This window comes from Molossus molossus, unplaced genomic scaffold, assembly GCF_014108415.1.
Source record: "Molossus molossus isolate mMolMol1 unplaced genomic scaffold, mMolMol1.p scaffold_m16_p_12, whole genome shotgun sequence".
Classification (NCBI taxonomy): Eukaryota; Metazoa; Chordata; class Mammalia; order Chiroptera; family Molossidae; genus Molossus; species Molossus molossus.
In genome coordinates, this window is record NW_023425347.1 from 13,179,387 (window position 1) to 13,207,385 (window position 27,999).

Below are 27,999 nucleotides of genomic sequence, written 5' to 3' on the forward strand. Positions count from 1 at the left end.
TTCTAAAGAAAAGTTTCCAGAATTCTACCCTAGGCCAGTCAGACAGTCAAAGGCACTGATCAGCCTCAGCTGTTTTCCCAGACTGGAAATCTCTGGACTTCTGTTTCTCCGGGCCCTTGGCGAGTAATCCCTCACAATCTTGCTACATCTTTGATGCTGTTAGGAAGGGCATTTTTATATTTCATCCAGCTTTCCTAGTTGTTTTCAGCACTAGGGTTGGTCTGAATTGCCAAAAGTAAAAATCAGCTCTAGTACCTTTTAATAAATTTCTTTTGTATTTAAATCAGCCAGAATCAGTTTCTATTGATTGCTGTTAAAAACCTTGCATGATAATTTTTTTCTACTTGAAGGCATAAAAATGATTCCACTGAGAAAAATACCCAGATATTTTGGATGTTTTATGTTGCGGGGAAATCGAGTGAAAAGAAAGAGCATGATTTTGGCTAGATTGATAAGCACTGATTATGAAGGGTAAATTAGGTTTTGTCTGCACTCAGAGGGCAGAGAGGATTATGCTGGGAACTTGGCTTCTGCTACTACCTTATCCAGGGGTACAGGTGAATAGGAGCTTGGTTCCACCTGATACTGCTGTGCCATGAAGGTCAGAGTTCCTTCAGGAACGATGACGTCAATCATCCCACCAGATGAAGAAGTTTAGGCAACTGAAGTTTGAGGTGTTTGTGGTTTGGCTAGTTAGTTGGCTGGTTTTGGGTAACCGTCATGTAGATATGTTATCATATTTACAGAAAAACTGAAACAATAGTACAAGGAACTCCTTTGTACCGTTTACCCAGATCCACTACTTAGCAAACTCTGCAAAATCCCATTCGCTTCACGCACTACTTGTGTGCGTGTGTGTACTTTGTTTTAACCATTTGAGAGTATGTTGGAGACATCATTAAACACTTTGGTACTTCCTAAGTACAAAGCAAGTGTCTTATATAATCAAAAATTTAACATTGACACAATACTGTTATCTAATCTATAGTCTGTAGACTATTTTTTCCCTTTTGTTCCAGTAATGTCCTTTATAGATTTTCTTTATGCTTCTGGTTTAGAATCTAATCCAGGATCATATATGCATTGATTTTTGTTTTTTACTAATCTCCTTTAATCTAGAACAATTCTCTAGTTTTTCTTGATTTTGATATCTTTGGAGAGTTCAGTCCAGTAATTTTGTACAATGTTGATCAGTTTGGGTTTGTTTGTTGTTTTCTCATGACTGCAAATTCAGTTTATGCAGCTTTGGTATGAACACCACTAAAGTGATGTTAGGTTCTTCTCAGTGCCTCCCATCAGGAGGCACGTGAGTCCGTTTGTCTCAGTGTTAGTGATGTAACTTTGATCACTTGATTGGAGATTTCTTCAGGTTTTTCCACTGTAAAGTTACAACTGTATGTTAATAATTGGTAAGTAGCCCTGGCCAGTTTGGCTCAGCGGTTAGAGTGTTGGCCTGCGGTCTGGAGAGACCCGGGTTCGGTTCCCGCTAAGGGCACGTACCTTGGTTGCAGTTTGTCCCCAGCCCTGGTTGGGTCGTGTGGGTGGCAACCACTCGATGTGTCGCTCTCACGTCGATGTTTCTCTCTCTCTATCTCCCTCTCACTCTATCTGAACAAAATATCGAAAAATGTCCTCGGGTGAGGATAAAAAAAAATAATAATAATTGGTAAGTAATTGGAGAGGAAATATTTTGCAACTATGTAATTATTCTGTTCCTCATCAAGCTTTCAATAGTTTTAGCAACCATTGATGATTTCCTAACTGCACCATTCCTTCTGCATTTATCCACTGACCTTTCACTGTGAGCTTTTTCTTCTCCTCCATATATGTATGTATGACTCAGCTCATGCTTTCCCTTCCCGAGCTCTGGAAACTGTTTTGTCTCCAAGGATCCCTGACTGGGCGAATTAGGAATACATTGGTAAAGGCAAGTCCTTAAATGCCTTTATTATCAATTGCAAATAGCAAGCTGTAGTATCAAGCTGTCTCCTCTGCAGAGAGGCTGTGCCTGGCAGCTTAATCTAAAGGAGCCCATCCCTCTGTGTCCACATCTGTTGATCTCTATCATCTAAACCCTGCTTTATTTTCTTCACAGCACTAAATCACCGTCTAAAATTATCTCGTCTGTTGGTATGTTTTTGTAATTTTTCTATTTCTTCAACTAGAATATAAAAGGTCTACCAGTCCTAATGCATAGCTATATACCCAGAACCTGAACCTGGCAAAGTCTATTTGTAATATATATATATATAAGAATGAATAGAATCTTTCTGCTAAAAAATCATATGAAAACACAACATTTCTTTACCAAATTTTATATTTGTGAAAGGTTTTCTTTATTTTTAAGGCAAAGTCTTTCTTTCTTTTTTAATCCTCACCTGTGGATATACAGAGACAGAGAGAGAGAGAGAAAGAGAGAAAGAGAGAGAGAGAGAGAGAGAGAGAGAGAGAGAGAGAACCATCACTGTAAGAGAGAAACATCAATGGTTGCCTTCTCCATGTGGCCCTACCGGGGATCGAACCTGCAACCCAGGTATGTGCCCTGACCGGGAGTCGAACTGGCAACCTGTCGGTACACAGGACAATGCTCAACCAACTAAACCACTCTGGCCAGGGGTGTGGTAGATTTTCAAATGACATCTGCCCAGATTACCATTATTCCTTAGAAAAGTTTCATGATCCCATATCCAGATAGGAAATTTTCCATGTATGATGAAGACTAATGAAAATTTCCATGTATGTTAATGGCTACAACATCAGTGTTTTAGTAAACGTTTTACATCTTCAAATATTTCTCGACTAGCCTATAGTGTATTTAAGTCCCTTTGTTGTTTTTTGTAACTTATCCAAAAAATAAATATCAAACTATTACTGTGGTTATTCTTTAAACATTCTTCTGATTCCACGGTGCAGTTGGAAAATCTGATTCAAGTACTTCCAGATGAGTCATCTGTGGAAGCCGTCATGTGAATGCTAATCATGGAGTTGCCATGCCTCACCTGCTCACAGGTATGTTGAAGGGGATCCCCAAAGGTGTTAAGCACTAGAGTTTAAATGTGTAGACATTGCAGTAATCAGTGCTTTTCCTCTTAGCTCTTCATGACCCATTAAATTTAATAAAATCCTAGAACATGAATTTTAATTCGAGTTTTCCAACAATGATCTGCAAGGTGCAGCAAACCCAATATTCTTTGGGTTATGACTACGAATCTGTTCTCTCTCATCGCTTTCTTTTATCTCATTTCCTTAGACTGGAATAGAGAATGTACAGAATTTTCCTTTCCAAAGTACCATTTTCATCAGGAAGTATCACTAGAGACCAGTCCCTTCCTGACATTTGATCTGATGTGGTGGCACAATATGTCCTGGGGATGCTCCTTCCCCATCTGGTTTGTCTTGTGCAAAGGTCAGAGTCAGTTGGCCCCAACTCTCAATACCCAGCCAGCACAGAATTAAAGACAAAACAAGACAGGTCTTGATAATCGAACATTTGTTGTATAAGATGTTAACACTAGGAGAAGCCGGCTGTGAGATCTGTAGGAACTCTCTGCACTGTTTTTGTAACTTTTCTCTAAATCTAAAGTTATTTCAAACTGAAACTTCCTTATAAAGCCCTCTAGAACACTATATTTTTACCTTGTGTACAGCTGATGGCCTGAATTTCACTAACAATTTACTTTAACTGAAATAAACGGCCTGAAGTTCGTAAATAATTCACCATAATATTGCATTTTTCAACGATTTCTCCTAATAGCCTCAGTCCTGATCACATAATGCCTGAGGTTCATTTCTGCAGTTTGATACTTGATGCTCATCATCAGTTTCTGAACTTTGTCTTCTTTTTTTTAACAACCTTTTGGTTTTAGATTATTCAGCCCACCCATCTGATATAGACCCCAGGATCCTTCTCGAGATGTAGGGCAGGCTCCCTGGGCTCACAACGGGCTTAGTCAGAGTAAACCGCAGACAGCCACCGTGGACGCACCGCTTTCAAAGCGTGGGGGGGAAAGTGAGCATGGTCACCTTCACCTTCTCCTCCTCTCAGAGACCTCACATCAGTCCTCCACCCAAGGTCAGGACTTGGCCCTGGGAGAAGGTTGGCCTCCAGCATCTTCCGCATTGGCCTGACGACTTAGTCCCCAAAGCACCCTGACTAGAAGAGGGAGTAGTTACAGCAGGAACCTCCCAGCACACGCACTGGTTTTCCCACCGTTGACCCAGTCTGTTCAAATGGGTCCCTGCGCCAGTTCCCCGCTGGACCTGAAAAGCAGTAGTGACCTGTACCTTTCACCTCTGAAGTAACATGTGAAAAGAAAAAAGTAAAAAACCCAAATCACCCATATTTCCATGAAGCAACAAAAAAGAGATAACAACTGGGATTGAAAAAACATACAACACATTATACACACACACGTGTATATATGTATATATATATATATACACATATGTATATATATATGTTGTTGTTAGTCCTCATCCAAGGATATTTTTCCATTAATTATTTTTCTATTAATTTTTAGATAGAGTGGAAGGAAAAGAGGTGGGGGAGGGGAGGGAAACATCGATGTGAGAGAGACACATCTATTGGTTGCCTCCCACATGATCCCAACTGAGGCTGGGGATTGAACCTGCAACCCAGATACATGCCCTCAGCCCACAGGCCATTGCTCTAACCACTGAGAAAACCGGAGAGGGCAAACATAACATATTTTTATTTATATTTATTTTCTGGTATTCTGATTCTCAACTCAGTAAAAGATGTCTATCAGAAACCTACAAACTTCCACCATCATTTGCAAGAGTTAAACATGCCCTTTAATGTTGGGAACAACTCAAGAATAGCTATTGTTACTGCTACCATTTAAAACAGTATTGCAACTTATGCCAATGTAGAAGACAAGAAAAAGAAATAAGATGACTTAATATTGAGACGGAAAAGACATAACTGTTCTTTATAAGTAAGTACTAGAAAATGTGCGATGTAACACACTGAGAAACCATTAGAAATCATAAGAAAGTTTAATAAAATCCACATACAGGATCAAAATTAATTGTTTTTCTTTACACTATCAATAGCAAAATAGAAATAGTCTTTTGCCTTGGCTAGGTGGCTCAGTTGGTTGGAGCATCTTCCTGTACACTAAAAGGTTGTGGGTTGATTCCTGGTCAGAGCACATACCCAGTTGCGGATTTAATCCCCAATCAGGGCACACACAGGAGGTAACCGATAGATGTTTCTCTCTCACATTGATGCTTCTCTCTCTCATTCTCTCCCCCTTTCTCTCTTTCTAAAAATTAATTTAAAAAAACCCTTATATCCTAGGGTGAGGATTAAAACAATAACAACAACAACAACAACAGTCTTTAAAGACCCCATTTCCAATAAGCACAAAGAACTCTATAAAATATGACAATAAACATAATGACATGTGCAAGACTATAATGACATGTGAAGGATATAAAAGAGGACCTGAATAAGTAGACATATTGACAACTTAATGTTGTTAAGGTTCAGTTACCCCAAAATTAATCAATATGAATTATGTGCAAATTCCATCAGCATCCCAGAAGGACTTTTGAAGGAATTTAATAAGCTGTTTCTAACATTTGTCTACAATTAAATGAGCAAAAATAGCCAAGAAAATACTGAAAACAACTAGTAAGAAATTCTTCATCTTGCCACATATCAGAGATCTATAGTAATTTTTAAAGTATGGTTTTGACACATGAATAGATAAAAAGATCAATAGTACAGAATAATGTCCAGAAAAAGACCCATAAATATTTGTGAATTTAGAATATGATAGTGTTGTCATTTAAAATCAATAAGGCAAAGATGGTATTGGGATTATTGTCTTTCCTTAACAGAGTTAAAATTTAGATCCCTACCTGAAATTATATGACAAAGTAAGTTATAGATGGTTGAATGCTAAAAAGTTAAACATAGGAGCAAAAGAAACTATGAAAGTTAAAGAAGAAAATATAGGTAAACTTTTGTATCACCTTTGTTTGGGAAACATGTCACAGGTAAGGTTCTCAGAAATCAGGCTCTAACATAGAGAGTAGTGTGCAAAGAAACACTTCAGATTCAATACTTGTATGGGAAGAAGAGGAATCAAGACTAAGTAGAGAGTTGTGATGTGATGCAACCACAAAAAGGCCTCCACCCAACAAAGAGCCCAGAAGCTGCAGTGGGTCCAAGTTAAGTGAGGGCATTAGGCCTTTATAGCCCCACATCATCCAGGCACTGGCTGCAGGCTGGGTTGTAATCCTGGGTGAGGCCACTCTCGTAGGCTGAAGAAGGCCGATTGCTTTACTCTGGGGAGATCCCATTTGTGCAGTGCAGCATCCACACTTGAGAAGCTTCAATTAATTTCTTCCTATAAGTTTAAGAAGCAGTTCCTCTAAGATCTGGGGCCCTTCTTGGGGAGAAGTTATGAAGGGAAGATTAGAGGAATGACCTACATCTTCTACCATTGCAGGTGGTCTTGAAGCCATAATTGATACCTAGTGTCTCCTTCTTCTCTTCCCCATTTCAGATTCCCCTTATCCTTCATTAGCCCTCTGCTAGTCTGATGGCTTACTTGGTGAGGTGAGGGTCTGAGCCTCTGATTACAATGTACTTCTCAGTCCATGGCTACTGTACTTGTCTTTTACCCTCAAAACTAAATAAGAGTGTAGCTTGTGCCCGGTGGCCCTGGGTAGAACACAGGCAGTGGCTGACCTTGGCCTATGTCTCCCAGGAGGCCCTAGAGCCAACACACCCAGTGAACAGCTTCAGACCACATCAAAGCAACATCATCCAACCACCTCCACAAGTGACACACTCAAGGGGTTGGCTCAGTGGGTACCAGAGCCCTGCTGAAGTAAGTCTTGCTCTGGGTAGTGGGCCCCTGCACAGCTGATCTTCCAAGGTGGTCAGAGGTTGGTGGTCAGTGGTCACAGCCAGTCCTTGCAGCTGATCAGCCTGAGTAAATCCCTCCCACTGACATGCCAACAGCAATCAAGACTCAATTACAACTGAAGTAGTGTACAGCCCATATGGGGAGGGGTTGTGCACCTCAATTGCCCAGCTGGGATGATCAGGGAGGCTGTGCCACTTGTCTCTACAGAACACCTACTTCAATAAGCCACCCTACCAAGCCTAGGAGATGTAGCAGCTCTACCTAATATATAGAAACAAACACAGGGAGGCAGCCAAAATGAGGAGACAAAGAAACATGTTCCAAATAAAAGAACAGAACAAAACTCCAGAAAAAGAACTAAACAAAATGGAGGTAAGCAATCAGTCAGATGCAGAGTTCAAAACACTGCTTATAAAGATGCTCAATAAACTCAGAGGAAGAATAGATCAACTCAGTGAAAAATTCTCATTTTGACTGCCTCCCTCTCCCTGTGTTTATTTTTATGTATTAAGCAGAGCTGCTACGTCTCTCAGACTTGGTAGAGTGGCCTTATGTAGTAGGTGTTCTGTAGAGCCTAATGGTATAGCCTCCCCAGTCACCTGAGCCAGGCAATCCAGGTGTGCCCCTCTGTGGGCTGTGTACACCCCCCTGTTGTAGTTGAGCCTTGATTGCTGTTGGGACCTCAGTGGGACGGATTTACCCCCAGACCCATAGGCCTTGATGGCTGGCTGCGACTACCACAGGGAATCAGCTGTGTAGGGGACAACCCCTTGGAGCAGGACTTATTTCCGCAGGGCTCTGGTGCCCGCTGAGTCCACTCGTCGAGTGTTTGCTTGTGGAAGTGGTTGAGTAGTGCTTTGACATGATCTGAAGCTATCCACTTGGTGCGCTGGCTCTGGGGACTCCTGGGAGATGCAAGCCAAGGTCAGCCACTGTTCCTTATCCAGGGCCACCTGTTATGAGCTACACAGCAATTTGAAGATGACTGCTACTTGTTCTGGGCTTGGAGGTGCCCAGGAGAGGCCAAGCTCTGCCATGAATGCTGGGCCTGGGGCCACTTACTGAGAAGTATAGGGCATGGTGAAGCCAGCTGCTCCTTGTTTCAGATATTTTAGGAAACTCGGAAGCATGAGGCTAGAGAGGCCATCTGCATGAAAAAGCCACTAGAAACAGTTTGGGTGGCTCAAAAGTTGGGTGGGATGAGGCCTCAGGGAATCGCCAGGGCAGGGAGCACTGTGTGAGCCCCGCTGATGGAGACAGATATGGCACCCTTCATCGGGACATGTGGGGGGACAGCTGTGCAAAGGAACAGTGGCCTCTGCCAGCACTTCTGCCTGAGAGAAAGCTGCCCCTCCAGCTCCCACCCTAATTCCAATAATTCAGTTCCTCCCCATATGTCCCTGGTGCCTTTCAAGCTGCTGTCCCAGCACTGGAGCTAAGAGAGTGAGTCCAAGTAAGTCCGTGGGCCCTTTAAGAGGAAAGCCTGGGTCTCCAGAAATCCTCCATCTCACTCAGCCACAATCCCTGTTGGTCTTTACAGCCAGAATTTATGGGGACTTCTTTTCCTGGCACTGGAACCCTGGGCTGGGGGTCTGGTGTAGGGCTGGGACCCCTCACTCCTCAGCAAGAACCTCCACAGCCAAGGTATCCCTTCCAAGTTTTATCACCACGGGTGTGGGACCAGACTGTTCTGTGTCTCCGCCCCTCCTACCTGTCTGGATGTGGTTTCTTTAATTCCCTAGTTGGAGGACTTCCATTCAGCTAGCTTTCAGGTGGTTCTGAATGATGGTTTTTCTGTAGTTTAGTTGTAAATTTGATGTGGTTGTGGGAGGATGTGAATACCATGTTTATCTATACTGCCATTTTGATGGGAACCTCTAAAAGTTTATTTTTAAAGGCCCCAAAAAGCAAGTTGCAAAAAGATATCATTTTCATTATATATCTATATAGTCAACTCATTTTTATAAAAGCCAGTATCTTTGTGTGTATGTTCACTGTGTACCCAAGCACATACACATAACTGATGTATACTTATAGACTGTGCTGCACCACAGCCACTAGTCACAGGGGGCAATTTAAATGTAATTAATTAAAGCCAAACAAATTAAAAATAAGTAACATTTTCTCAGTCATACTTGTCACATTTCAAGTGCTCAATAGCTAAAGTGAGAGGTTACCATTTTAGACAGAACAGATACAGAACATTATCATCATTGCAGAAATTCTACTGGACAGCACAGATGTGTGTGTATGTATCACTGCATTGAAAAGGAACTTAGAAATATACACCAAATAAGTGGTTATCTCTAGAGAAAGGGGTTCGCTTTTAAAAAAATGTTTTATTGATTTTTTAGAGAGAGAGGAAGGGAGAGAGAAACATTGATGTGAGAGAAAAACATCGATTGGCTGCCTCCTGAATGCCCCTCACTGGGGATTGAGTCTGAAACCCAGGCATGTGCCCTGACTGGGAATCGAACTGTGACCTCTCAGTCCATGGGACGACACTCAATCCACTAAGCCATACTGGCAGGGCAAAAGGGGTTCACTTTTTATTCTATATCCTTCTGTATTCTATTTTTATGAGCATATATATATATTTTTATTATTTTTGTAGTTTGGAATGTTTTTCACTTTAGCTTAAAACTATTTTAGTCTTAGTCAGTGTGGCTCAGTTGGTTGGAGCATCATCCAATACACCAAAAGGTGGTGGGTTCTATTCCTGGTCAGGGCATGTACCCAAGTGGCAGGTTTCATCCCTAGTCCAGGCCTGTGTAGGAGGCAATCAATCAATGTTTTTTTTCTCACATTGATCTCTCTCTCCCTTTCTTCTTATCAATACAAAATAAAAAGTATATATATGTTTTTTATCCTCACCTGAGGATATTTTTCCATTTATCTTCAGATAGAGTGCGAGGGAGAGGGGGAGAGAAAAAAAACATCGACATGAGAGACACATTGACTGGGTGCCTCCCACTGGACCCTGACCAGGGCCAGAACAAACTGCAACCCAGGCATGTGCCTGTGGCCAGACTCGAACCCGTGACTCATTGGTCCGCAGGTCAAGGCTCTAACCCTGAGCCAAACCAGCCAGGGCAAAAGTATATATATATATTTTTAAATGGTGGACAAGATGTTGTCTAAGTGAGTTATTTTCCTTAGTATTTCATCATTTTTCTATTGGTCTAATAGAGGCAATATTTTATTTTAGCACAAATTAGCCCTAAAAGGCTTCTCAAAAACTTGGGCATTTGATAATCAAGTAATTATTATAATACTAACATGAGTCTTTTCCTAAATTGTATCTTGACTTAAAAAAAAATGAATAAAGCAAGTAAACATAGAAAAATAACTTATTCCTGCCTCAAGTTTTAAAATAGTTGTACCCAATTTCAATGAAATTGATCTTGTTATATTATCTTCCCTATCATTCTCAAAACTCTCCTGAACACCCCCAAACATTTATTTTTCAGTGGATGGGCATTTTTTTAGATAGGCATGTATGTATGTATGAATGGGCTTATTTGTATATATATTTAAGTGCTAGGAGAATTACCTTGTTAAACATGCTCTTTGGTGGATATTAACCAATCATCAAATAAAAATACACAACAGCCCCAAAGGTGGAAAAAAAAAATTAATTTATTTCCAAGAAAACAACAGCATCAAAAACAAAGATGGATTCAGTAGTTTTGGGGCACCTCCATGGGAAGGAGAAACCCACTAGCCCAACACTACACTCTTCCAAAATTAAAGTATTAAAGACTCAGGAAAGATGACCAGCAATGAAATGTAAACATCTATTCCAAAAGATTTTCATTCTGAACGGGAAAGATCCAGTGTAAAACATTCTTCTTCTCAGGTGGTTCATTTAACTAGGTTGAAAAATGACTCCACCATTAGCTCTTGGCGTGATCCTGACCCCTCAGCCTTTTACCATCCAATACACTTCCATATATTTTTTTTTATCCTCATCCAAGGACATTTTTCCATTTTTATTCAGATAGAGTGGGAGGGAGGGAGAGAGAGGAAGGGAGAGAGAGAGGGAAAGAGAAACATCGACGTGAAAGGGACACATCGAGTGGCTGCCTCCCACACGACCCAACCAGGGCCGGGGATGAACTGCAACCGAGGATGAACTGCAACTGAGGTACGTGCCCTTGACCGGAATCAAAGCCGCGACTCACTGATTCCAGGGCCGACGCTCTAACCACTGAGCAAACTGGCCAGGGCCACTTCCATCTTTTTAAGCAGCAGGAACAAAGAAGGCTTTATTTCAGAGTTACTCCCTTTAAATATGATTAACATTCAGTAGGCACAATAACAGAAAAAAGGAAAAAAATGTGTTAATTAAATGCATCATTAGTCGTTGCCACTGTTTTTCATCAGAATAAATAACTATTAAGGAACTCAGTGGATCAGAGGAATACAAAAGTAGACTTCACATTTTTCTGAGGTGGCAGGACTTTTCCTCAATATTAACACTGAGACCATTCTCAAAACCGCCCTTCTCTGGTATACTGAATATGGCTATTCTTCACCTTCTCTAATATTCCACCTCAGGAAATGAACTAAGACCAGTCGGGGAATCCCAGTGTCAGACAGAGACCTTGTTTTCTAATGTTTAGTAACAACCTCTCTAAGCCTGACTTTCCTCATCTGCAAAACGGGGATGAGGCCCTCACAAGGGTGTTGTGAAGTCTGAATGCCTTGAACACAGGCTTTTCAGCTTCCATCTCCTTCCCTCCTCTCTTTTGATCTCTGATTTAAACCTCAACTTGTAATTACTGAGATCCATGGCCCGATATCACAATCCACAATCCTCCATGTGAATGCCTTCGAATACAACCATTATCTAGGGTTCCCTAGAGCAGCCTTCCAACGTCAACATTATTACCAAGATTTTTAGAGTGAAAAGCTTTGTCTCAGCATGTGTTTAGTGTGGAACAGACACGCAAGAAATATTTACGACTGCATGCTGAATGAACTGGATGAGGGAATGGACACAGGGGTCAACGGCAGAGATGCTCACCCACAACTGGAAGCTCTTAAAAATCTAGGCATTCTTATCAGCACCAGGCATTGGCAAGCCACTCAGAGAACACTAGGGAACTGCTGAAGCCTCCCAGGGGAGCACTGGACTCCATTTTGCAAGTAAGATAACTTTGGTGGGGGTGGGGGTGGAGGGTGGTGGCAGAAGAGGGAAGTGATTCATTCTGAGGCGTGAGATGAGACGAGATCCATGCAATACCACCTGTCTTCTAGGAGTATCTTCATGCTGGGAAAACCTTCCAGCATTCTCAGTGAACAATGATGCAGGGGGGAGCAGAGCCCATGCTGACGCACGGAGCAGCGGGCAGTGGCTGCTTAAAGCACATCCCGCCTCCTGCTGACGACTTTATAGTCCGCACAGAACTCCAGGCAAGTACACTGAAAATGCTAGTGTTAAAACTCAGCAACAGGATCTAGTTCTCATTTCTAGTAGCTCAAGTTTTAAAGATTAGTGAGTTACCCAGAGAGCCGCTTATACGTCTATGTGCAGCTAAGCAAGGAAGGGTGGTGTCCATTAATTTATGGCTATAGGTCTGTGACCAAAGATTCCTTCTTCAAAGAAACCCGGTTCTTATTTTCCTAAAATATTACCTACAGTTCTCCTTTTGATTAGAACATTTATATATGGTGAGTATCTGATGCAAAGGTGTGATGGCATTGACAGGTCATTGACGGGAACAACAGTCTGGCACAGAGGTGAGCGTCAGGAAACAGCCTCGGAGGATCCTGTTAGTGTGGTTCCCAGAGCCCAGTGGGCGGCCAGGTCCTGAAGCCACGGCCTCAGTCCTGAAACTGTTACCAAGGCAAAGTCCCCTCACAAAGGCTCTGTTTTCCAATGGTGACTTCCCTTCAATCATGAATTGCAGTTGATCAAAAATACCAGCTGGGTTGTATCGCGGTTTCACTCTGATTTAGGGTTCTTTCTCGAAGTCTCAGTTCTAGGCATTCCACAGTAAGGGGGTACGTAGTAAGCTCAAACTTGTTAGCAAAAAGGCTGGGTGAATTAATCAACCACTTTAAGTCTCCGTTTCCATAGATACAGATGCCCCGTACATAGTGGCCTGCAAAGGAGAGAACAAAAAACTGTCAAAACATGCTTGCTTTCAGATGCCAGGGGTAGTGCGCTTGCACGGCGGTGGCTACCGCCTGACTACTGAGCAGCTAACGTTGGGCCAAGCGCTATGGGATTCTAGTGAGACATGACTGTGTAGGGCCAGCCCACCAAGAAGCTCAACTCTTTATACTATAAAGTTTATAGGAAGACAAAGGGTACAAATACGCATGTGAAGAAAACGAGAGCTGAACAACACAAAGCAATACACACTAGGCAATTCATGTATTATCACATTAAAAGTCATGGATGAGCCCTGGCCGGTTTGGCTGAGCAGTTGGAGCATCGGCCCGCAGAGAGACCCGGGTTCGGTTCCCACTAAGGGCATGTACCTGGTTGCAGTTTGTCCCCGGCCCTGGTTGGAGTCGTGTGGGTGGCAGCCACTCGATGTGTCTCTCTCACGTTAACGTTTCTCTCTCTCTCTTCCTCCCGCTCTCCCTCCAGCTCTATCTGAAGATAAATGCAAAAATGTCCTCAGGTGAGGATAAAAAAAAAAGTTATGGATGAGGAGTTCTAGAAGTGTGCAGATGTCTTTCTGGGTTGCACTGGTCAGGCCTCTTCCCTGAGCTCTGGCCTGGTCTCTGTAAGTGCCTACTTTATATCTTCACTTAGATGAGTAATGAACCTAACCAATATAACAAGTCAGGACTGAACCCCGTAATCCTGTGCAAGTCTTCGCCATCAAAATCCACAGTAATTCTATTTTTTGGTGCTTTCTGCTCTTCTTCCCTCTCACACCCCACATCCAACCTGTCAGCAATTCTGTCAGCTCAACCTTCAAAACATTAATAGGATTTGCCCCAGCTGAGTGGCTCAGTTGGCTGGAGCATCCTCCTGTACACCAAAGGTTGTGGGTTCAAGTCCCAGTCAGGGCACATACCTAGGTTGCAGGTTTGATCCCCGGTCGGGGCACCTATGGGAGGCAACAGGTCTGATGTTTCTCTCTCTCTCTGTTTCTCAGAATAGTAAAATAAAAACATATCATCAGGCTAGGATTTAAATATATATATAAATAGAATCTGACTACTTTTCACCACCTCCACTACACCATCCTGGCCAAAGTTGCTCCATCTTCCTGTCGAGTTGTTGCAATAATAGCTGGTTTCCACTGCCTCCACCTCTGCCTGTGGGTGAGAGTCCCAGCACTGTGGCCACAATGATTGTTTTAAATGTAAGCAGACCATGTGTCCTCTGCTCAAATGGCTTCTCATATATGTGGAATAAAAGCCAAAATCCTGCTCGGCTGGTGTGGCTCAGTGGTTGAGTGTTGACCACACACTAAGAGGTCGCCAGTTCGATTCCCGGTCAGGGCACAAGCCCAGGTTGTGGGACCGATCCCAGTGGGGGGCATGCAGGAGGCGGCCAATCGATGTTCTCTCTCATCGACATTTCTCTATCTCCCTCTCCCTTCCTCTCTCTCTCTAAAATCAATAAAAATAAAACAAACAAACAAACAAAAAAGCCAAAATCCTAGCAGTCCCCGTCAACACTTCTCAGAATCTAGCTGCTTATAACCTGGACTTGCCTCCCACCACTGGGTCAACTACTTTATAACCTTTAATAACCTTTGCTCATTCATTCCGGACACACTGGCCTCCTTCCTGGCCCAAGCACACCAGGCACGTTCTACTTGAGAACCGCTGTTCGCGCTTCCTGCCCAGTACCGCTCCCTTCGCCAGGCATCCTGGGGGCTCCCTCGCCTCCCTCCCGCACCCCGGGTCTGCCTCAAGGCCGTCTTCAAGGGAGGCCCTCTCTGACCTCCTTCCCTCCTTCCCCGGCTCATTTATGTTTCTGCACTTATCACCAACTGACACATATATATCTCAGTGCCACGAAGGAAAATAATATTTTGTTTATTTTCTTTCCTAGCAGAGAACTGTTTATTGTCTTTCTCCCCGGATTAGACGATAAGCTCCAGCGCCGGGGTTTGAGACCAGACAGTTCACGTCTGCGTCCCTTCATCTGGAACAGTGCCTGCAAACATAAGGCGGGAAAGTAATCATGTTTTAATAAAAGGACGGAGAAGGAGCAGTGGCGAGTGAGTGGATGGGTGGAATTAGCATTAGGAGGATGGACGGTGGTCTCATTTGGGGGAAATGCCTCTAAAAAACTGTAGAGATGGGAGTTTTCGGCTAGAATAGGGAATTTGTTGGGGGAAGGGTTAGAAACAGAATGGTAGGGAGTTGGAATTCTTTTTCAGAGGTTGCTTGGCATATAATAGAACTACTGTGGATGACTGACTTAAAACAGATTGAAGATGGGTCTTTTTTTATCTCATAATTATGGAGAGTCTTTGAAGCTTTTTGAATAGAAGAATACAACGATGAAATTCATTTTAGCAAGATTAATTTTGCAGAACTGTGCAGGGTACATTAGAAATCAATCAAGAGAATACAGTAATAACTTAATGTAAACCAGAAAGCTCATTCAAAGTTAATGGTGTCCATGAGTGGGAAAGAAAGGATAATAGAGACGGAATACAGGACGGACAGGTCTTGATGATGAACTGAACCTGGCAGGGAGGAAGTACAATAGAGAGGAAATCGTCGGGGAAAGAAGCCAGAGCTGCGGGAAGTTAAAGAGTAACTGGGCGAGAAGCTGAAGAGTGACTGGGTGGGAAGTTGAAGAGTGACTGGGTGGGAAGTTGAAGAGTGACTGGGTGGGAAGTTGAAGAGTAACTGGGCGAGAAGCTGAAGAGTGACTGGGTGGGGAGGAGCACGGAACGAAAGGCAGCCCAGGCTGGAGAACATGGGAGTGAACAGGACAGGATACTTCAGTGTGTGTCAAGCAGAGAGGGCACAGACAATGGGTCTTCAGGATGGAGGCAGTAAATGCAAACTTGCAGAGAGAAGGAAAAGAATCGTCAGAGAGGAAGACACTGAGAATGCAAGAGAGCAAGGGGACAGTTTAGGGGGGACCCACACAGCAGCGAGACCACAGATGGTGACCTTGGTGGTGAGGGTGGGGGGTAACTTTTCGTCTTTAAACAGAAGGAACATGAGAGAATAAGTCCAAAATATTCTAAGATGGAGGAAAGGGATGACCTGGGAAAGGGAGCGATGAGGGGATTTTGATTAATGTCTTGAAAGTTCTTCCTAGAGTTGAAATTTTCATTTTTTGAGAATGGAAAGGCTGTTTTAGCATAAGACTGAGAGCGTAGAGGTGAGCAGGAAAGCTAAGACGGTGCATGCTGCGAAGGGCACCAGACATATGATGGGGTAAAGGGAAGAATCCATAGGCAGCTGGGAGCATCTAGCTGACATTAGCGGGCCAGTCCCTTAACCTTCTCCAGCAGCGTTCTGTTCAGGGGAACAGGAGTGGCAGGAAGCAGGTGCTGGTGAGGATTAAGTGCAGGAATCAGCCTTGCAGGGTCCCATGGCGAGGGAACCTCAAATTAGTGAAACAGCATGAGAGGTGGACGGAGCACACAGGCGACAAGGAGTCCTCAGAAGGAAACTGGTAAAAGAAGCAGGAAAAGCTGAACCTCTGGAAATCCCAATTTTAGAAAAGCAAACACATTTAAAACACCACCATCGCATTTTAGGTGTGGGGATATAGCAATGAATAATTTGGTCAAAAATCCTAGCTCTCTTAGGGCTTCTATTCTGTTCTGGGGAGAAAGTAAATATATGTAGTATGAAGATTGGTGAAGGGAATTAGGAGTGTGACAAAGAGACTGTAATCAGAGATGGGAGCTCTAAGTTCAAGACCACGGGGCTGGGGTGCGGCTTTGTGACTCTGAGTGCTGAGGGCTGGTAAAGCAGGTGCACCCCCACGGGCTCGGAACAAATCCGATTACTCACAGCCAAAGGGGAAGGTCCAGATTGTATCACTGACTTGCTGATTGGGCATGGGTTGTGTTGGATTATGCCTTTTTATTTTTCCTCTCTTGTGGTTTGGGGGACAAATATATATATTTTTATTTTTTTTAATTGATTTTAGAGAGAGGACGGGAGAGAGAGAGACATCAATGTGAGGGAGAAACATTGGTTGCCTCCCACACACACCCCACCTGAGGACTGAACCCACAACCTGGGTATGTGCCCTGACTGGGAATTGTAACTGCCACCTTCTGGTGTACAGGACAACGTTCCAACCAACTGAGCCATAGTGGCCAGGGCTAGGAAACAAATAATTAAAAAAAATTTTTTTATCTTCACCAGAGGATATTTTTTTCCATTTTATCTTCAGATAGAGTGGGAGGGTGGGAGAGAGAGAGAAACATTGATGTGAGAGAGACACACTGACCAGCTGCCTCCTGCATGACCCCGACCAGGACCAGGGACCAACCGCAACCGAGGTACATGACCTAGACCGGAATCGAACCCACGACTCATTGGTCTGCGGGCCGACACTCTAACCACTGAGCCAAACTGGCCAGGGCAAGGACAAATAATTTTTATGCTCTGAACCTGAAAAATCTTTCAGATATTCGTTGGCATAACAGGTACCAAGAGAAGAAAAATGAGACATTTGACTGAGGGGCCTGGGCTACCCAAGCTTTGTACCCAGTGGCTTCCTGGCTAAAGGCTACTCTCAAGGGCCCCACCTGTCACAGGATCAGTAAAGGTTCCTACAAAAAAGCAAATCTGCCTAGCCTATACCTTCTCTACTGGGACAGGGCCTGGACAGAGGTGACGACAAGGAGACTGAGGCAAGGCTGCACTTGGAGGTTGGGGTGGCTACTGCACAGTGGGGGGTGGAGGGGCTAGAGCTGCAAAGGAATGATGTCCCATGGGTCCCTGTTGAAGCCCTCAAGTGCTGCAGCTGGAGAGGAGGTGGAGAAGCAGGTCGGAGGATGACGCAGTGGTCCTAGAGGGAGGATGGCGGGGGTTATGGAAGGATGTGGAGAAGACAACGTCGCCCAAATAGTGGGACCCTGACTGATGGTGACGGTCCATTTTCTAAAGAAGACTCAGGGGCTCTCAGAGCAAAGCAACCTCTTCCCCATTCCCCCCCTTCCAGTGGAAGGGCAGGCCATGGCGAGAATGCAGGCCGGCGGCACGAGCTGTCTCCTGAGAAAATGTGGGCCCATTAAGGTCAAGATACGAAGTGCTAAAGAATAGATTGAGCCCTGGCCGGTTTGGCTCAGCAGTTAGAGCGTTGGCCTGCGGTCCAGAGAGACCTGGGTTTGGTTCGTGCTAAGGGCATGTACCCCGGTTGCAGTTTGTCCCCATCCCTGGTTGGTCATGCAGGTGGCAGCCACTCTATGTGTCCCTTTCGCATCGATGTTTCTCTCTCTCTCTTCCTCTCCCTCCCATTCTATCTGAACAAAAAACAAAAAAATGTCCTCAGGTGAGGATATAAAAGAAAAGAATAGATTTAAATCTGTACATTAATGTAAGGATATTGCCATCCACAGTGGGAGGGGACTCAAGAGAAAGACATGAGAAGGAGGCTGAGTGTAATGGAGTAGAAAAGCATCAGCCTACAATTAGCTGTAGATAAAATGGACCATGCCCTGGCTGGTTTGGCTCAGCGATAAAATGGACCAATAAGCGAAGCCGACTGAACAGAGTGGAGGAGGCAGAGCCTCGTTATCTGAGGGATAAAGGTCAGACTTCCACATCGCTCATTCATTCATTCACTTACTCACTGGATAAATATTAACTGCATGCTATTATGGGCTGCATTGTGTACCCCCCAAATTCATATGTTGAAGTCCTAACCCCCAACACCTCAGACTGTAACTATATTTAAAAAGGTAATTAGCCCTGGCCAGTTTTCTCAGTGGTTAGAGCGTCGGCCTGCAGTCCAGAGAGACTCAGGTTCAGTTCCCACTAAGGGCACGTACCTCAGTTGCAGTTTGTCCCCAGCCCTGATTGGGTCATGCGGGTGGCAGCCACTCGATGTGTCCCTTTCACGTCAATGTTTCTCTCTCTCTCCTCCCCTCCCACTTTATCTGAACAAAATATCAAAAAATGTCCTCGGGTGAGGATAAAAAAAAAAAGTAATTAAGTTAAAATGAGGTCATAGGAGTAGGCCCCAATCCAGTGTAACTGGTGTCCTTATGAGAAGATTTTAGGACTCAGATACACAGAGGGAAGACCATGTGAGGACACGGGGAAGACAGTCATCTGTCTGTCTAGGAGAGAGGCCTCCAAAGAAACCAAACGTGGTGACACCTTGATCTTGGACTTGTAGCTTCCAGGACAGTGAGGAAACAAATTCCCCGTGTAAGCCACCCAGTTAGTGGGTACGCGTAAAATGACTGCTACGTTGGCTCCAGCAAACACACACACATGCCCACTATGTACCAGGCAGTAGTCTGGATGGAAGGGAAATAGGACTGACAAAACCTTTCTTCGTAAGGTTCTGTAGAAATGAAACTACTTAGGATTTCAAGTTCTTGTCCGCTGGAAGAGAAACCTCCCCTTCGTGTCCCCTGCCGCCACGCCAGAGCTGCCCCAAACCTCCAAACTGGAAGCCTGTCTGTGGAGGTGACAGAGGCTGACACGAGGGATGGGCGTCCAGCTTGCTTGTGGCAGCGCATGACATCACTGCTCACCCTGGCCACCTTCCTAACAGCTGCACTCCCAAAAGGAACAGAAAGAGGAACAAGCAATAATAAGAAAGCAGAAACTAGCAAGAAGAAAGTACCATTATAATTTGAACCTACTTGGAGAATGTCTTTTTCTTTTTTATGTTTTTTATTTTATTAGAGAGAGAGAGATAGAAACATTGATGTGAGAGAGAAACATTGATCAGCTGCCTCCTGCACGCACCCTTCTGGGAATTGAGACTGCAACCCAGGCATGTGCCCCGACTGGGAATGTAGCCGGGACCTCTCAGCCCAGGGAGGACGCTAAATCCACCGAGCTGGAGAATGTCTTGAAACGCTTAAATGTACTTTCAGGGACTGTGTCTAAAAGCCTCTAGCTAATCTTTGAAGAACTCACAGATTGGTTTAAATAAACCAGCGGTTCTCTCCATGAGACCCTGTATTCCACAACTACCTTCATGCCAACACCAACAAGCAGTATGGCCTCAAAGTGTGAAATGAACGCCTCACCATGGCAGCCTCCGTGTTTGTCTTCCATGTCGATCCACTTTATAGCTCTGAGGTTACCAGTCCAGGATGCATTTGGCATGGAGCCAGGGACACCTGCAATGTCGATAAAGAAGAAAAGCATAAATGAGAACCGAGAGAGAAGGGTGTCCGTTCCATCAATTAACCCTCCAAGTCATTTTGTTGCAGTGTATTATCTCTCACATCAGATTTTTCATCATTGGCTTATGGTGTGAAGAGTTGGTGGTTACGCGCCTGGCCTTGCCTTCAGTAAAATAGTCTAGTGATTTTGCCATAGTATGTGATCACATAGTATGTGACCAAGCCTGAAAAATAGAGCTTAAGAAATACTGTCGTGTAAAACCATGATGCAAAAGAGAAATTTGGGGGGTTTTGGTCTCTCAACGACCTTTAATTAAATTTACTTGCCATTCTAATGTTACAATTTTTTTTTTTTTAAGGATTTCCACAAATCTCAAAGTGAAAGCCCGGCAAACAGGCTACTCTAGGTTCTTCTTGCTAATAAGTGAGAACAATTCCAGGGCTGCTCTTACAGGAACTGAAGTTGCAGTTGTAGGCACACAGAAGGAAGACGGCGTGTTCGCCACATACGGAACTCATAAACAAACGCTTCAACACACTGTACTTATTTGTTAAAGTACTTCTTGAGCATTTGATACTGATAAGCACCGTGCTAGGAACTGGGGACAGAGAGAAACCAGATGGGATTCCTGGTCACCCAATGAAGACAATGGGTTATCTGCCCCAGGCAGTAATAGGTTTTCGTTCTGAGTTTTCCTAGAGGATTGGTGCACAGTGATCCCCTCTCCTCTCTCTCTTCCAGTTGTTCTTGGACCAAATGCTGTTGCTGATCTATTATCTAATTAGTACATTATCTTTTTATTTTTAAAATTTTTTCCTTTTATTGATTTTAGAGAAGGAGGAAGTGAGAGGGAGAGAGAAACATTGATGAGAGAGAACATCGACTGGCCGCCTCCTGCATGCCCCTCACTGGGGATCGGGCCCACAACCTGGGGTCTCTGGCAGAAACAAGGGCCCCGGAAGAGTCCTGTTGAGTTTGGTCCCAGCTGTGGAAGGGAGCTGAAAGTCATCACTCCCTTATTGAGAAGCGGTGGGCAGTGGTGTACGCAGCCCTGTTAGCCAGTGAGAGTATCACTGGTCCTTGTCCTGTCACAGTGCCAACCACCTACCCAGTAGAGGGGTGGCTTTGGTCTTGAGCTACCCGACCATGCACAGGGGTAGTCCAAACCCCCACTTTAACAAAGTGGGGAGCTTACTTGGAACAGAGGGCCCAGTTCTCTACGACGCAGAATAATCTACCACATACCAGGGCATAAGCCCTTGCAGGCCTCGATGGTTCTGTGTCGCACCCTGTACTGCTGTTGTGGGTCAAGTCCCGAAACCCCAGCCTCTAGGGCAGTGGTTCTCAACCTTCCTGATGCCGCGACCCTTTAATACAGTTCCTCATGTTATGGTGACCCCCAACCATAAGACTATTTTTGTTGCTACTTCATAACTGTAATTTTGCTACTGTTATGTCTTAGGCAACCCCTGTGAAAGGGTCATTTGACCCCCAAAAGTGTCGCGACCCACAGGTTGAGGACCGCTGCTCCAGGGGGTGAAATGTGAGGACCCAGGAACTTGGCCTGTTGCTGACAGAGGCTGTGGTTCGGGACATGACCCTGGAACTGGCTGTGCAGGCACAGACCATGTTTTCTTATGTAACAGAACCCTCACACAAGCATGCCACAGCAAGGCCTAGGCCGCATGTGCCACGCACCGCCCGTCTGGACCATCCCGCTGCACGAGTCTATAAAAGCCGTCAGAAATAGTGAATAAAGCTGCTGCCGCCGCTGTCTCTACCCTGGTATCTCACCGCGAAACTGCCCCAGCAACCCTGGTCGATGACAATCACAAAGAGTAGTTATACCCCAAGGTTTCCATTACTGGAAAAGGAGTAGATGACAATCAATGTAAATGCAACTCGAGGAAGAATATTTCACTTCATGAGAGCCGCAGCCATTTCCCCCAGTGAGACATTCAATCTGAACATCACTTCGATGTAATAGCACCATGCAAACGATACCTGTATTCATGTTGCAATAATCCTTTCTTATAAGACCTGAAATATTAACGACATACTGCAGTAGGCGGAATAATGGTCTCCCTCCCACAAACATACTCAGAGACGTCCGTAGTCTAATCCCTGGAGTCTGAGGACATGTTATGTTTTACATGGCAAAGGGGAATGCTAATCAGTTGACCTTAACCTGGGAAAATGGGAGAGTAGCCTGGATTACCCAGGTGGCCAATGTAATCACAAGGGTCTTTTAACAATGTGAGAGAAGGCAGAGAGTTGATGGACCCCGTGTGATGTGAGGACTGTGCTTCTTTGCCCTTTGAAGACGGAGGAAGGGGCCAAGGAACGCAGGTGGACTCCAAAGCTGGACAAGGCGAGGAAACGGATCCTGCCCAGACCCCACAGTGAGAAACAGCCCGGTCAACGCCTTGCTTTTAGCCTGATGAGACCCGTGTCAGACTCGTGACCTACAGAACTGTAAGACAATACATTTATGTTCATTAAGCTGCTAAATTTGTGGAAAATTGTTAATGGTAGCAAACAGAAAACTAAATACATACTAATGAGAAAAAGGTGCCCAAGATGATGAATATTTTTTAATAAGGAAAAACATGAGACACAACCAATACTTTAAAGAAGTTTAATTGGATAGGCACACAAAAAATTTCCTCCTTAAGAACATTAACAAAAATGTGCATTTTCAGAAGAATAAAATCTCTGTTCTTTTGCCCTGATGTCACATAATAATTATATGATGGTCTAAATCGAGAATTGTACCAAGGTTTCCCAACTAAAATTAAATTTGGCACAGAGTTCCTGTAAATAGCATGAGTCTCTCCCCTAAGGACTCTGTACAGGTCAAGATTCTTCTCTTCTTGCTTTGCTTATACATACTGAATACTTGAGAATAACGATATTTATCAAGCGATAGTTCTTTCTACTGCTTTGATTTTCTTTCAGTCCTTTAAAATTCATTTAAGTGCTTGCTTTCCCAAAGTAGCTTCTTTATTTTGTTCTCAGCACACATTTGAAAAGAAGTTAGAATAAAACTTGCCTTGATTAAGTCGGGGTGGGGGTCTGGAAAGCAACAAGGTAATTTAGTATATTTTCTCATGTCAGCAAGATTGGATTCATGTTTCAATCAAATAGCTACAGCAGGAAAGTGTGAATGAAACATTACACTCTTTTATTTACTTATTATTCTTTTTTAAAAATAGGTTTCCATTTTTTTTTTTTTTTTGAGAGAGAGAGGAAGGGAGAAAGAAACATTGATGTGAGAGAGAAACATCAATTGGAGCCTCCTGTACGCCCCCTACTGGAGATCGAGCCCGAAACCCAAGCATGTGCCCTGACCGGGAATCAAACCAGGACCTCTCAGTACAAGGGATGATGCTCAATCCACTGAGCCACACCAGCTGGGCAACATTACACTCTTTTAAATGATTGTATGTTTGTTTTCTGTTGCTCCTCACCTGAGGATATTTGTCCATTGATTTTTAGATAGAGTGGGAAGAAGGGAGGGAGGAAGAGACAGAAAGTGAGAGAGAGAGAGGAACACTGATGTAAGAAAGATACATTGGCCCTGGCCAGTTTGGCTCAGCAGTTAGAGCGTCGGCCCTCAGACCAAAGAGTCCCAGGTTCGATTCCAGCCAAGGGCGCGTACCTCAATTGCAGTTCATACCAGCCCCGGATTATGCGGGTGGCACACACTCGATGTGTCTCTCTCACATTGATGTTTCTCTCTCCTTCCCACTCTGTCTGAAGATAAATGTAAAAATATCCTTGGATGAGGATTAAAAAAAGAGAATGACACACTGATTGATTGTGTCCTGCATGACCCCAGCCAGGGCTGGGGCTTGAACCTGCAACCCAGGTATGTGCCTTGACCAGAAATCGAACCCGAGACCCTTTGGTCCAAGGGCTGACACTCTAACTGCCGAGCCAAACTGGCCAGGGCTAAATGACCGTATGTTTAAAAGGACAAGATATTTTTCTTCCTCTCATTCTCATTAACACTGAGCAATACAAACTGACTCTTACTCAGAATCACATTCCATTATTCTAGAGATAAGATTGTGACATTTATAATTAATGACTGCTGTCTTGAAAATAAATACGTAACACCAATTGACTTCCCGCTAATAAAATTCCAAACCTCAACTTCTATACTTTCTGTTAGAGGACAAATCTCAAATCTGTATGTTTAAATATTATTCATGTTTGTTCATAAAAAAAATGACATTTTTAAAGCAGAAGCAGGGAGAGGATCAAGCACAGACAAAGTTAAATTCTACTTTGTCTCTTTTCGCAAAGAATACTGAGGCTCAGAAGTATCTGGCAGGAATGGGCATAAAGCCTTGTTTTTCAAGTGTGGTTCTGGAACAGGAACATCATCTGGGAGCTTGTCTGAAATGCAGAATCAGGCCCCACACAGACCTCCTGCCCCTGAATCAGCGTCTTCACCAGCCCCAGAGGGTCCCCGGGCACTGCCACGTCCGAGGACTCCGGGCTGCCATCAGCGCTGTGAGGGGGACACAGCTCCTTCTCCTCTCCTCGAAGTCCTCCCCTCAGCCTTCATCAAGTTTCCAGGGTAGACTCACTTATTCTCCACCAAATTCTTCTGTGATGAAGAAATCCGGCACTATATCTCTTTACATTCTTCGGTTAATGTAACAAAGTTGACCCGACTGCAGGAATATTATATGCATTTTAATAGACTTCTCAAATCACCTCCTTCCTGACAGTCGGCCCCCCTGTTGTGGGAAAAAGACTTGTTGAGCAGAGGACCATCCTCCCAGTGCCCTTAATGTCACAGCATTTGGCTCTCAGGAGATACTGGATCGATGTTAAATAAAGGAGTTTTGGCACAAAGGTTGCCCCGTCAATTCCGTCTTTAGCGCTGATGGTGAGGCCCACTTAGCTCTGGTGGATCAGACAAGCCTGGCTGCTGCCTTTGTTTCCCAATAGGCCACCATGGTTTAAGGTGAAGTAATGCTGCACTTCTCAGTATCAAAATATATTTCTTCTACCCTTTTAGCAAAGGCCAACCTGCACCAGCTTGTCCTCTGGCAGTGGCCTAGGTGGCCATCAGTCGTCTTACTCTCCACAGCTGGCCTGCCTGGTACAACTAGCACAGGCAGGAGACAAACACCCAATTCAAATACTGTGTAGGCCTCACTTGGTTGTTATTTTGAAGAGATACTAGCAGGCAAAAGATTGAATAGCCTAACTGTACCCACTGTTCAGTAAGTCATTTTTTTTTTTAAATCCTCACCCAAGGACATTTTTGCATTTATCTTCAGCTAGAGCGGGAGGGAGGGAGGGAGGGAGGAAGAAAGAGAGAGAAACATCTATGTGAGAGAGACACATCGAGTGGCTGCCACCCACACGACCCCAACTGGGGCCGGGGACAAACCGCAACCGAGGCACGTGCCCTTAGCGGGAACAGAACCCGGGACTCCCTGGTCTGCAGGCTGACGCTCTAACTACTAAGCCAAACTGGCCAGGGCTCAGTAATTTAATTTGGCTTGAGTCAAGGTACATGGAGACCCCAAAGCTACTGATCCCACCACTTATGTAATGTCCAATTGCTTCTTCTATTCCATTAAAACATCTAGTAGGCCCAACTCTGTTTCCTGTTTTTCTCCCAGATACCGACCTCTGGAGAACACCCTGATGGAACAGACGCTCGCTGTGGAACTGGGAAACAGTTCTCATCCCAGCTTTGTCATTAACCTGCTCTGTATCCTTGTGCATCATGTAATGTCACTCACTCACTTTTCAAAGGGAATAGGTAGATCAGGGTTTTTCAAACGTTCAGGCTGCAAACCACAGAAAAATAATTTTATACCATCACAGACATGAGTGCAAATAAAAGTTTTACAAAATAACTCTTAAACTTTTTACATACAGTGCACTTGCTATTTTTACATTGTTTTCTGGTCTAGTCTCATGTTAAAAACTAGTCAAAACCTACGAAAGTGATCGCTGATCCACTAATGGGATGCAACTACTATTTTAAAAATACTGGACTAGATGACTGCTCTATTGCTGTTGCTGTTGTGACTATTACTACTGACTGCCTGGCTTCTAGGAAGGTAGTTATGGGGTGTACGGGATCTAGTCTACCCTCAGTTCACAGGTACCCTAGGAAGGACTTACTTTTCATTCTTTCTGGGATGGGACAAAAAGAAGATACCAATATTATCAGAGAAAACATTTCAAATTATTAAATCCAATTCTCTCATTTGCTCTTCATAGGCTTATTTAAACAAAAGCTCAAGATAAAGTTTACAGAGTAACTAGAAATGTTTTTCTTGGGGCTCAGCCTTTATTAGTCAAATAACTGCACTTGTTGAATAAATGAAGATGATTCTTTGAAATACAAGCTTTGTTTATGTTGACCTGACTTTCTTCGTATTGTTCTCACAGTGTGGCCCTCATCTGGACAGACCTATATCTGGTAACAAATTCCAGAAATTGCTTATTACTTAGGCTCAGATATATACTTTTTAATTTATTAAATAAACAAAGAATTTTGTTCCCTAAAGTCAAAAGTCAACGCTGACGCCAGTTTACTGGAAGGGAAATGTTCTCACAGTTTAGTGGTGGTGCTGAACATTGGTACAACTGGAAAGTCGGCCGGAAAACAATGCAGGAAAGACCACCGTAGCTGCCAATTTCCTTTGGCCCTTTAAACCAAGAGTTGCAAAATAAGCTAAGAAAATAATTCTTAAAGTGTGAAAATCTGTACATCAACATGTTCATTTTGGCATTATTTATACATACTAACAGCACAGGCTTTGAAGTCGGACAGTAGGCATTCCAAATCCCTGTCTGTTGTTACTGGCTGTGTGACCTCAAACAGTTATGGAATTTCTTTGAAACATCATGTCCTAAACTTCAAAATCTCACGGGATTTTGTTAGTGTTAAATAAGATAATGTATGTGTCGTGCTTAGCACAGAGCCTGGCATACATAACTACTCCATAAATGGCCGAAAACATATTCCCTCTATTAAAATCATGGGGACATGTCACTGTAGAAGTCATTGCTTTTTCATTATAACCTAAAGCATGTTTCCCAAACTTGACATTACTGACATCTGGGCTGGATAATGTTTTGCAGGTGATTCTCTGCTGTGGGGCTGCCCATGTATTGCAGGGTGTTTCCTGCAGCATCCCTGGCCTTACCCACTAGATGCCAGTATCGGTCCCTCCCATCCCCTACCCCAACCCCAGTGTGACCATCAGAAATGTTTCCAGATATTGCCAAATGTCCCCAGGGGGGCCAAATCACCCCTGGTTGATGACATGAAATCTTACATTATTAATAAAACCATGTGCAAATATTTGCATGTGAAATGAAAAATGTTTTAAATGTATAAAACTTTCTTCAGTGTTATTGTATTGCTTTTATACTTTAAAAAGTTGTTTACATATATCTGAGTCTCACTTGCTTCACTGATTTAGTAATTGTGCTTGTGAATGTTCTAAGAATGATTCAACACAATGTAAAAACAGACAATGTTCATTGTCAATTTGCTTTCACAATAAAAAATGGAACATTAGCTAATAACTGACTAATGCAGTATTAAATAATGTATAGCCTTTTTTCCTCACTGTTAACTGGAGTCATTTTTAGAAATAAAGAGGGCTGCCCGGGTGGCTTAGTTGGTTGGAGCGTTGTCCCATACACCAAAAGGAGGCGGGTTCGATCCCCAATAGGGGCCTATCCCCAGGTTGTGGGTTTAAACCCCAGGATCAGTGTTTCCCTCTCTCCTTTCCTCTCTCTAAAATCAATAAAAAAAAGTCTCAAAAACTTA

The 27,999-nt window shown here is 43.7% G+C and overlaps 1 protein-coding gene across 3 annotated transcripts in view; it reads right to left on the bottom strand.

The window, feature by feature from the left end:
- Positions 1-11,052: 11,052 nt before the first annotated feature.
- The window catches only part of GCNT2 (glucosaminyl (N-acetyl) transferase 2 (I blood group)), a 97,608-nt gene continuing 80,661 nt past the window's right edge, over positions 11,053-27,999 (bottom strand). For 2 of the 3 annotated variants that reach the window (XM_036257448.1, XM_036257449.1), the window contains exons 2-3: positions 20,078-20,170; positions 11,053-13,015 (exon numbers count right to left, since the gene is read on the bottom strand). In XM_036257448.1, coding sequence (XP_036113341.1) covers positions 12,825-13,015; positions 20,078-20,170 — 284 coding nt within the window. In that variant the 3' untranslated portion in view covers positions 11,053-12,824. Of the gene's footprint in view, positions 13,016-20,077; positions 20,171-26,773; positions 26,867-27,999 lie in introns of all 3 variants that reach the window. The other variant, XM_036257447.1, reaches the window with a different exon arrangement.